The sequence below is a fragment of the Pongo pygmaeus genome, chromosome 14 (assembly GCF_028885625.2).
Source record: "Pongo pygmaeus isolate AG05252 chromosome 14, NHGRI_mPonPyg2-v2.0_pri, whole genome shotgun sequence".
NCBI classification, from domain to species: Eukaryota; Metazoa; Chordata; class Mammalia; order Primates; family Hominidae; genus Pongo; species Pongo pygmaeus.
Genome location: NC_072387.2, coordinates 34,175,250 through 34,187,654, shown reverse-complemented (window position 1 = coordinate 34,187,654; position 12,405 = coordinate 34,175,250). Strand labels below are relative to the sequence as shown.

At 38.4% G+C, this 12,405-nt stretch overlaps 1 protein-coding gene across 9 annotated transcripts in view; it reads right to left on the bottom strand.

Moving 5' to 3' along the window:
• ATP8A2 (ATPase phospholipid transporting 8A2) overlaps positions 1–12,405 on the bottom strand; it is a 660,817-nt gene that overhangs the window by 313,986 nt on the left and 334,426 nt on the right. For all 9 annotated transcript variants that reach the window (XM_054446069.2, XM_054446071.2, XM_063650657.1 and 6 more), the window contains one exon: positions 9,866–10,038. In XM_054446069.2, the coding sequence (XP_054302044.1) occupies positions 9,866–10,038 (173 nt within the window). The remainder of the gene's footprint in view (positions 1–9,865; positions 10,039–12,405) is intronic.

Here is a 12,405-nt window from a genome sequence, read left to right as displayed (position 1 = left end):
AGAAAAAAATGCATGCTCTGTTTTGCTCAGATGACCCAGGTGTCAAGAATTTGATGGGACGGTTGGGGAGGGGGTGTCTGTCTGTCTCTCTGTCTGTTTGCCTTTCTCACTTACAGGCCTGTCAGAAACTAAACCACTGGCGACAATTCAGCCCTGGGACTCTCACAGAGCTCAGTTAACTGGTTAACAAGAAACAACAGAAACCAAATCATTCAACAGACCCTCTCAGACTCTGCTGACCCAACAAAGCTCTGCAGATGACAATGGTCATAAGGCGCAGACATCACCAATCATAAAACTCAAACAAAGCACAGGCTCCCAAAATTTGGCAACTTTAGTTAGCTCTGTCAGTCTGACCTAGCTCCTGCTGACAAAATTTACTTGTGACCCTAAATAAGACTAAATACTAAAAAAGTATAAACATTCCTCTATGTCATTTGTTTCCTCTCTAAAGTTCAACGAGTAAGAAACAATGGGAGAGGCTTAAAATAGAGAAATTGTGGTCTAGATATGGCGTAGTAGTAGACGTGGCTACACCTTGCTGACTGTAATCTTGGTGCTTCCTATTCAAACTGGAGGACAGTAAAGCTCCCAGGATGGAGTTTTTTTATGACTTTTAAAGTCATAGGCAGAATACTGGCTGTCAAAATCAGGCAAGGCAAAGCACTGATAATTCAGGAGGTGATAGATGAGGGAAAGTGTCAGATGTATAGACAGGAAAATGGATAACATAATTTTCTTTGGGACCAATTAACGTAAGAGATATTTTGCATACTTTCAATCAGAAAGGTGTCAGTGTTGTCAGCAGTGAAATTTTTTCCTAATGAAAGTTAACATGACACGTTCTTGTATTAATGAAACACATTCTGAATGATTTCACAGGAAAGAGGAGAAAAAGCACTTTAAGTACAAATACCATCACAAGGCAAGACTCGGGGACATAAATATTCATGACATATTCCACATGTTTAATTAAGCTCTGTTCTTGATTTTTTTTTTTTTCTGGTTTGTTTTTCTAGTAGGAAAGATGCCAAATATTATGAGCTTCTACTTCAGAATTTTAGGCCACAGTGTGACTTCATATCACCCTGTTTCATTTGGCAAGCAGTATTGTCAAAAATGACATGCACTGATGAAGTAATCATTCATGAAAAAGGGGAAAGGAAAAAAAAACACGGAAAAGTCTTGAAAAGTCATGTGTCTGTGAGCTCTTCTGGTGTCTCACAAAGGTCCCCATGTGTTGAAAGCTGCAGAGCGGATGGATGGGAGATCACACAGACCCTATTACCATAATTCTTAGACTACTGCCAAAAGAGGAAAGGGCTTCATTACTCCCACTGTTCAGTTTGCATCTGAGCTTCTGCAAACAAACACTAGTGTGAAGGTAGTCAGTGGAGGGGAACTTGTGCCATGTAAATCAGGTTTCAGAACCATTAGAAGTAGGTCTACTATATAAGCAAAATGATATGGTAATAATTTTATAAGCCAAAAAAAATCTCCGAAGAGACGTGTTCCCAATTACACAGCATATTATTATAGATCAACCCTCATTATTAAATGCCCCTTGGCAAGTATTCCCAACATGTTATCCATGTCTATTCACTCAGTTGCTCATAGCTGACATACTGAAGAGCTTCCTGTATTTTCAATCTTGTACTAAATATTTGTCCACATTTTTATCACATGTACTATATTGCTCCCCACCAAATTGTTTTATTAGCCCAGGACATAAGAAACAAAGTTGACACGCTACTTTTTAAAAAATTTCTCACCTGAAATAGTAACACCCAGATAGTGATGATATATAACTTTTAGTTAGAGGGGAATCAAAACATCAGAAATCCTTAATAGTTAGAAGTTGATCTTATAGAGTAATTCATATAAATTATTTGCTGCAATAGGTAGTTAAGATGAGAATTGCCCTCCATTTCTAAATGTGCTATCATCAAAATTAGCTTTAATTTCAAAAAGTTTGTTTTTTTTTCCTAAGCTGTAAATAATTATTTAGAAATGGTTTCCTTTTCCTACTTTAGATTAATACTCAAGTCTCTACATATTCTGGCCTCTACAATGATTCAAGTGGGGCTATTTTTAATATACTACAAAATCTGCATCAGTCTAGTTTTATTCTAGAGAAATTATGGTAAGATCTGTGGATGGAAAAACAGTGTTTAAGCTTTGGGCTTTGAGAATTTTTTTTTCAAGATGGTGCTGAAGAACTATTACATCTGAGCACTCTCATCCTTAACAAAATAACAATGAAGCCATTTAGAACCAAATAAAATTGCTGTAATCATTCAAATAATAGCATTCATTTTAGAGCTAAATTTTAAAAGCCTATCTAAAAGTGAATTCTACCTTAATTGCATGCAATCAACAAATGGGCAAATATATACTAAGCCACAATCAAACAGCCCAAGGATAGACTTACAGCCTCGACAAGTTAATAATGCTCTCTGGAATAGGATGTCAAAGTAGGAAGCTGGCTTATAACTAAACGTTCATGATGCTGAGAAATCACATCATGAATGAAACTAAAGAAAAGTTTTATTTGTGCAAGTGTACAATTGGATCCCTACCAATATGGAGGCCAACTAAAACACAATTGGTGGTACAATTCTAATTACTGCATCTGAACTTTGTTTTGACATAATTCTGTGTGTAGTTCACAGGCTGAAGGATACCACACACAAAATGCATAACGTTCTGATTTCCTATTATCCATCATGCCTCATTAAGGTAAAAAAGCTAAGCTGGGAAAGGAACCAAATCAGAAGAGCCAGTTCTTTTCTACCTTAAGTAGTCTAAAGTTAAGACAGATGTCCACCAGGTTTTTTAATGCAGGCTAAGTGAGTGATAAGCTTAGGATAGGCTGGAAGACTGACCTGATGTTGGGAATGATACACTGCCAGTGTGTTAAAATGCTGGACAGTATATATACACATGTATACATATATACTCTTTCACAAAATAACCTCTAAACTGCTCTCCTTTCTTAGTGAGGCTAACAAACCCCAAACTGGGGCTTGGAATCCATACTATGCTTACTAAACAGAGGAGAATATGTTTGTCCCAGTAGGGACTAAGCTACTAGTCATCTCTCTCTGACTCTAAGCCAATTCATCTTACTTTCTGAGTCTAAGGCTACAAGCCCTTTTGCAAATTTCTATGTTGCTTATCCTTGAATCCATTATTGTTTTATGGAAATCATCAAGTGTCTTTGCAACTATTCATGTAAAAACCATTGTTAACCTGACTATCCATCAATTAGGAATAAATTAATTGCTGTGTTTTCATATAACAGAACACCATTATGCTTTTAAAAAACAAATTTGACATAGAAACTGTGTATAACCTTTAACTTTGCATATTGTAAAAGGTGTAACCCTTCATCCAATGAAAAGTGTTTTCACAGAAGGAGATCAAGACTTCACAACCAATTGTCAACAATGCTAATCTCTAGTTGGGGGTATTGTGAATGCCATTTTCTTTCTTCTTGTTTATCTGTATTTTCTAATTTTTTACAAAAAATATAAATCACTCTTACACTTAGAAAAATAAACCCAAGAAGTCTTTTTAAACATTCAGTGCGTCCACTCTGCCTTTTTCTCTCTCCTGTTTTCATATCTATGATATCACAGCAGGCTTATACATGTTTATCTTTGAGTCTATCCTGAAAGACAGAAGTCTAAACATATCAGAGAAAATAAATGATGCCTTTGGAAACCCTTAATTTGCACATCCCGTGGAAATCCCTGCCGCGGTGTTTTCCTTCCACTCCATCTCTTGCCCAGAGACGTGAAGCTGTAAATCATGTCTGCTAATGAAGCAGTGCCCAGCGGCCCCCGTGTCACCTGTATTTGCTGGGGACTCTGATGGGGCCATCACTAACGTCCTCACAGGGGGTCAGTGATGATTCTTTCATGATTCTTTTCCTGACGAGACAGTCACTTTTAAGATTTCTGAGTGTTCTCAAGAGGTCAAAGTCCTCTCCCCTGGTAGTCTGTGCTAGAGAATTTATCTCCATTTGGACAAAAATAAAGACCTTCAAAGAAAAAGGGAAAATGAGAAAGGGGGAAGAAAGAACAGAGAACTCTTTCTTGAACATATTGAAAATGGTTTACACATTTTCCACATAACTTTTACCCCTTCGGAGAATGACAAATCCTACAAGACTTTATGTTGATTTCTTGAATAAGTCTAAACATACAAGACAGTTGAAAAATATGTGAAAAGCAAAACTTTAGTGCAAAACTGTATTATCAGTAATAAACATGTGTGACAATGAATTAGCTGACACAGCGAACTGTGTGACTTCAGAGCATAGGCCCTGATATTATTCAGATAGAACATAAAATGCTATCTCTTCCACTCCTAGCTGAGACCACAGACAACATGATATAATTTTTCTGAGCACTTTATTTCCTTATTTATAAAACTAAATGCAATACTGAAAAAGATAAACAAATTAAGAGATTTTAATGTCTGACCTCAATTTAATAATGTGCTTATATGGTTTAATCTCTCTAAAGGTCCCCTAGATATAAAACCATGCTTGCTAATGCTGTCAAAAGGCCCTGGCACTGTGGCTCATGCCTGTAATCTCACTTGAGCCCAGGAGTTTGAGAGCAGCCTGGGCAACATAGCAAGCCTCCATCTCTATAAAAAATTTTTAAAAATTAGCCAGGCATAGTGGCATGCTAGTCCCAGCTATTTGGGAGACTGATGCAGGAAGATTGCTTGAACCCAGGAGGTCAAGGCTGCAGTGAGCTGTGTTTGTGTTCATGGCACTGCACTCCATACTGGGTGACAGAGCAAGACTGTCTCAAAAAAAAAAAAAAAAGTCCTAGATGTGGTTGGATGTACAGATCTGGAGCTGAAGTGAGGGGCCACGCTGGACAAGCAGATGGCAGAAGTTGTCTTCTCAACCCTGACTGCTGTTTAGAATCAACAGGTAACTAAGGAGAAGAGAGGTGCCACAGGGAGTTTGTAGAATTTCTAAAGTTCTGATTTTATTGCTCTGAGGAAGGGCCTGGGAATCAGACTCTTTGTTTTTCTTTCCACAAACATTTCATTTAAAATAACAAAACTTCTGCTCAAAGGATTCATTTTTTGTAATCAACAAACATTTCATTCAAATGAGTGAACTTTCATCAAACATACCAGTTTTTTAATTCAACAAACATTTCATTTAAATGGATGAATTCTTTTATTCATTTATTTATATTTTACTGAGGTAGAAATCACATAAGATAAAATTGACCATTTTCAATTGAGTGGAATTTAGTATGGTCACAATGTTGTGCAATTATCCCCTGTAGCCTGTTCCAAAACACTTCATCATCCTCAAAAGGAAATCCCATGCCCACTGAGCAGTCACTTGCCATTCTTCCTCCTCTCAACTCCTGGCAACCACTAGCCTGCTTCCTGGTTCTGTGGATTTGCCTATTCTGAGTATACCATAGGAATGGAATCATATAATATGTGGTCTTTTGTGACTGGCTTCTTTCACTCAGCCTGTTTTCAAGCTGCATCCACATTGTAGCACATGTCACTACTTTATTTTTTTTTTTATGGCTCAATAATATTCCACCGTATGGATTCATATGTGGGTTGTTTTCCAATTTGAGGCTACTGTGTGGGCAGTGCTGCTATGAACATTATGGACATGCACATACAAGTATTTGTCTAACTGCCTGTTTTTAATTCTTTTGGGTGTATACCTACCTAAGAGTGCAATTTCTGGGTCATTTGGTACTTTCCAGATTTAGCTTTTTGAGGAAAATATGTTTTTAAAAAGTTCTCAGCCGGGTGCAGTGGCCCATGCCTGTAATCCCAGCACTTTGGGAGGCCGAGGTCGGCAGATCACGAGGTCAAGAGATCGAGACCATCCTGGCCAACATGGGGAAACCCTGTCTCTACTAAAAATACAAAAATTAGTTGGGCGTAGTGGTGTGCGCCCGTAGTCCCAGCTATCCGGGAGGCCAAGGCGGGAGAATTGCTTGAACCTGGGAGGTAGAGGTTGCAGTGGGCCGAGATAGCGCCACTGCACTCCAGCCTGGCGACAGAGCGAGTCTCTGTCTCAAAACAAACAAACAAACAAAAAACAACAACAAAAAAGTTCTCCAGATGATTCCGTATGAAGCTGGTGTTGTGAGAAGCCACTAATGTATAAGATGAACGAGGCCATCCGACACATTACATGGAAGGCATGTGGGGAGATGTGGAATGGGAACACGATAGGACCAGAGGTAAAACCTTGGGAAAATAACATTTCACAGGCAGCCAGAAAGCCCATAAAAGAGACAGATAACTAAGGAGAAGAGAAAGGTGCTACAGAAGAAAAAGAGAACCCCTCAAGGGAAGAGCCCTCAACACCAGATGCTGAAAGGATCTGAAAATCAAGAACAAAAGGGAGTCTGCTGCATATGGCCAGATAGAGACCCAGCTATGCTTTCTTCACTAAGGGCCAGGTTTCAAGGAATTGGGATGTGTGTGAGATGCAAAAGAATAGAGGCAAATCCAATAACATAGTCTCTTATTCACTATTTGCACTTATACACCAAAGACCATGTCTCCTCTCTTTATTCATCCATGATACTAGGAATTGGCAATGTAAATGTCACAATACTTGCAAGCCCACAATAAAAACCTTGGACTGGACCAGTTTACACTTCCAACAAATTACATGGCAACACCCCTGCCAGATACAAAGTAAATCGTACTGGAGTACTGACTATATATGACCTCTCTAGGATTTTAACCATATGGAAAATGTTTGGGTACAGAAATGCATAATTAGCAAATTGTTTGATTCTAATTTCAGCAAAATATTTAATAAATTCTTGCATTTCCTTCTTTTTGCTCCCTAAAATACTGTTTTAGTTTAAAAGTATTTATTTCTATACAACATCACCAATCTCTGAATCAATATTGATAGGAACATGCTTCATGATTTCATAGACCAGTTATTTTCTAAAAAAAAAATTTACGTTTTTCATTATTAGAGAAATAGGTAACTCTCACAACTATTACATTTTGAAGATGAAAAGTGAAAATTAAGGTCAACTTTATGTTTGAAGCCACATATTAAATTTAGCTTAAGTTTAAATTTTCAATGAATAGTAAGTACATCTGAAGTGTACAAGTGCTTTTTTCTTTTTTTTAAGTACATGTTGATTTATTTAAAATTTTAAGTATGAGATCAGCCAAGAAATGCCTCCAAGAGCAGGAAAATGATGCACTATCCTAAATTCCCTTTTTCAATTAATGCTTCCATTTTGTAGACTGTAACAGTATTTAATTTGAAATTTCCTCTTTCTGTGCCAATTCCAGTTTGAACTCCCTTGCGAAGTCTTCAAGCATACAGCCTATGAGACACACAAAGCACTGTGGAGCAGTCACAGCAAGAAGGGGAAAAAGGTGTGTGTGTGTGTGTGTGTGTGTGTGTGTATGTGTGTGTGTTTTAGTATCAAGCACCTGGCAAGAAAAGAACATGTTCCTGTAAACCCTTACAGGCATTCCTGGATCTCTCCTGAGAATCCAACGGACTCATTTTGATTTCCCTCTTAAAAACTTATAAGGTTTTAGCATGTTTGCATTGGGTTACAGTTTACCAGACTTTTCCACATTGTTACTTGTTTTTGTCCACCAGAGAGTCAGGGGGATGACCCTTTGATCAACAGGGCAGTGGCAGGCAGAAGTGGCTGACTCCTATGACTCACGGCTCTGAGGTAGAGCAGTAACAACCTCCAGGGTGGAGAAATTCATAAAATCAGGTACCCACCTACTCAGCAGCTTTACAATGTAGAAACAAAGGGAAATTTATGAATAAAAGTATTTCCCCACCATTCTTTCCATCCTGCTTTCCATTTGCATAGCCCTAATCTAAACTGCTCAAATAGAACCCAGGAAAGAAAGCACAGGATCAGCTACTTTAAAAAGGAGCTCATTAGCTATGACACCAAAAGCACAAAGGAAAAAGATAGATAAACCGGACTTTGCCAAAATAATTTTGTGCAAGTAATACTATCAGGAAAGTGAAAAGGTAACCTAAAGGGGGAAAAACTGCAAATCATCCATCTGATGAGATACTTGTATCCAGAGTAGCTAAAGAACCCGTATACCTCTATAATAAAAAGATAATCCAACTTAAAAATGGGCAAAGGATTTGAATAGACATTTCTTCAAAGAAGATATACAGACGGCCAATAAACACATGAAAAAACGATCAACATCATTAATCAACAGAAAAATTCAAACCAAAACTACAATGCGATACCACTTCACATCCACTAGGCTAATTAATCAAAAAGATAGCTAGTGACAAGTGTTAGCATGGATATGGAGGAATTGAAACAATCACATATTGCCAGTGGGAACAGAAAGGGTGCAGCCACTTTGGAAAACCATCTCACAGTTCCTCAAAAGGTTAAACATGGAGTTACTGCATGACCCAGCAACTCCATTTCTAGGTACGTACCCAGGGGAATCGAAAACCTATGTCCAAACAGAAGCTTGTACATCAATCTTCACAGCAGCATTACACGTAAGAGTCAAAAAGTGTGAAAAACCCAAATTCTCATACACTGAGAAATGGATAAACATGCGGTACATCTGAACAATGGAATATTACTCAGCCATAAAAAGAAGGAAGTACTGACACATGCAACAACAGGGATGGAGAGAAGTCAGAAAAAGAACAGGCTAATTAGAGAGACAAGTGAGTAGATGATTGGTTGTTTTGGGTGGGGGTGAAGGCGTGCAGGAAGATGGGATTAACTGATAATGGATACAGGAGTTTCTTTACGGGGTAATGAAAATATTCCAAAATTGGTTGTGATGATGGTTACATAATTTTGTGAATATACTCAAAGGCAATGAATTGCTTTCAACAGGTGAACTGTATGGTATGTGAATTGTATCACAATCAAGCTATTCGAGGAAAAGAGAAGGAGGCCATCATAAAACCCAGAAGCAGTGTATTTCACTTTCAGGTGCTCTGGCCATTGCTCCCTGCACCAGGTCCCTCATAGCTGCACCAGGTTTCCTGACTTAAAGGTACCACAGACTTGTCATTCATTGTTTCAAACACATTTGAATTTGTCCTCATCCCCATGGTCCCTGAATATCCTGTGACCATAGGCATAAAACTGACATGCCTTTCCACTACCGATGCTTCACTAGCCAGCCCCTCCAGCTCTCTGTGACCTTTGGTGACCACTCATCTTTCTAGTGGTTTATTGTCTTTATAATTCTGTCTGACTTTCAAATTTCTATCAGAACTAGACCTCTACGTAGCCAGCAGCCAACGTAATGTAACAATCTCCTGCCACTGCCAATTGAAAAAAATAAAATAAAATAAAACCTTTCCAGACTCCATAAAGAACCTACAAAGATTTCTAGTTAGATCTTACCACAAAAATTGCTATCACATGAACCCGACCAAAGCTCTTCCTTAACTGAAAAGAAATACACCAGCAAATGCCAGAAAAGAAGCATCAAAGCCCCACACGTCTTGGAAGTTGAGCTCAGACATGTGCAGTAGGTTGGACCCCAGTAATTTCTCAAAGGGGCTTGAGGCAGTGTTTTTCCAATTTATCCCCCATGATGAATGTGACTGGAAGCCCTGGTTCTTACTCTTTTTATCTTCTCAGAAGACAATAAACAAAACGAAAATGTAAAAACCACTAACTGCCTCTGCAAAATCTGTGCACCAACAGTTAAAAATAAATTTGTATTTTTGTTTTGCCTTTTTTAGATACAAAACTTTAAACCTAGAATTCCCATGCATCCCTTTCTTTTGTATAAACACGGGATACAGACACAGCAGAGTGTGAACTGTGCACAGCCTGCACGTTCCTACCTGCAGCATATGACCGCTTTGCATGAGAGTGCCAAATCCAGGAAACTCCTCCGGACTTCGAAGGAGAGCGCGTACTTCAGGGTGTGGCCATCAATGATGAGGGCCACATCATTTTCCTTGCCCAGCAAATTCCCAAGGTCAGTGCAGTGCTGAGTAATGGCTGCCCTTGTGGCCTGAAACAAGCGTACAGGGGAAAATCACATTTTTTGTGTGTTTAATATCAAAAACAAAATAAAATTCAAAATTAAGTTTCTTGAAATGAGAACACACCCATTCTAATATAAATATACTAACAGTTCAGCTTTGCACATTTATACATTAAAATTTCAGTGGAATGCCCTCTGGGTCTGTTTTATGGGTGCAAATATCTTCATAGTGAGATCTGTTTGAAATTTACAATAATCCACTTCTTTACACTACATACACATTATTCTTGGTGCCCCTAGAATAGAAAACTCCATATAAACAAATGTGCTTTTTGGGGAAAGATAGCATTATTGGAACTTGAATGGCAAACACTAACATTTCTCAGTTTGCATAAGATAATCTTTAAAGCATCCAAAAGATATCAACGGATATAAAAATATGACAAAATATTAATTTTGAATCCTGCTGAGATCTTCAGATTAAACCATTCTCTCCAGGCATCGCCAGCATAAGAAATAAGCTGATCATTTTTCCCATTGTTATAGAAAGTATCTAATCAAGTTAAACTGCCAACACCTACCAAAACACTACTACCAGCCTTAAAAGCATCTTGGTGTAATGTCCATTATCACATGGAATTAAAGCACAATAACATTTTTTAGATTTAAAAAAAAAATGGGCTGGGCACGGTGGTTCATGCCTGTAATCCCAGCACTTTAGGAGGCCGAGACAGGAGGCACTCCTTGAGCCCAGGAGTTCAAGACCAGCCTCAGCAACATAGAGAAACCCCATCTCTACGAAAAAATTAAAAAATTATCCAGGCATGGTGGTGCATGTCTGCTGCATGTCTGTAGTCCCAGCTACTCTAGAGGCTGAGGTGGGAGGATCGCTTGATCCTGGAAAGTTGTGGCTGTAGTGAACACTGAACACACCACTCCAGACTGGAAAACACAGTGAGACCCTGTTTCTTAAAAAAAAAAAAAACAAAAAAAACCAGACATTCTTGTTTTCACAGTGAATTTTATGACTATGAACAGGATATCTCACTCAAATATAAGAATATAATTTTGGGCTCATAAAAATATCGTTTAAGTTAATCAGGAAGCACAGAATTCTGCTGAAATTATTCTGTCTGGAAGACGACTATTAAGTAACATTCATATGCAATTTATTATATGATAAGGTATAAATTACAATCTTAAAGAAATATGTTTAATGAACAAGAATCCTCCTACCTCTAGTAAAATTGAGGATCAGCTACTATTAAAAGTGAGAAACAGGTTCCAGAAAACTGTATTATTGTTCAGTGTTTATTCTCAACAAGTGACTTTTGACAATTTCATAAAGATTTATTTAAGAAAGATGTAGTCTAGAGCCCTGCACTGTGGTCAGATGACCTGGGTTCTAGTCCAAGTTCTCTACTTGTTACCTCTGTGACCTTCAGCAAGACACTTAGCCTCTTTAAATTGCCATTTTCTCATGTGTAAAAAGGAGCTAAAAACTGCATAGCACTTTTCTTATGAACAAAAACACTAATCAACGTAAATTATTTAGCATGGAGCTTGGCATACAGCAAACACTCAGTAAAGCCCATTCTTCTTCCTCTTACTATTTATTCATCAAGAATTTCCCCTATCTGGGCCAGGTGCAGTGGCTCACGCCTATAATCCCAGCACTCTGGGAGGCCGAGGCAGGTGGATCACTTGAGGTCAAGAATTCAAGACTAGCCTGGCCAACATGATGAAAACCAATCTGTACTAAAAATACAAAAATTAGGCGGGCTGTGGTGGCACACACCCGTAATCCCAGCACTCAGGAGGCTGAGGCAGGAGAATCAATTGAACCTGGGAGGTGGAGGTTGCAGTGAGTGGAGATTACACCACTGCATTCCAGTTTGGGTGACAGAGTGAGGCTCCGTCTCAAAAACAACAACAACAACAACAACAAAAGAATTTTCCCTATCAAGGAAAATACACATCTCTTCTACTTCAGGCAGTGAACACATGCCATCATTAGCAATGCCTTCTTTGTTGATGTAATACAGGCACACCTCATTTTATTGTGCTTCACCTTATTGTGCTTCAAAGACAATTGCATTTCTTACAAATTGAAGATCTGTAGCAACCCTGAGTCAAGCAAGTCGATCAGCACCATTTATCCAACAGCATAGGCTCACTTTGTGCCTCTGTGTCACATTTTGATAATTCTTGCAATACTTCAAACTTCTTTCTCATTATTATATCTGTTATGGTAATCTGTCATCAGTGACCTTTGATGTTACTATTGAAATTGTTTTGGTACACCAAGTCAAAAGCATGGTGCACCATGTCAAAAGAAGATAGGCCAAAAGCTAGGCCTCTTGCACCAGTTAGCCAAGTTGTGAATGCATAGGA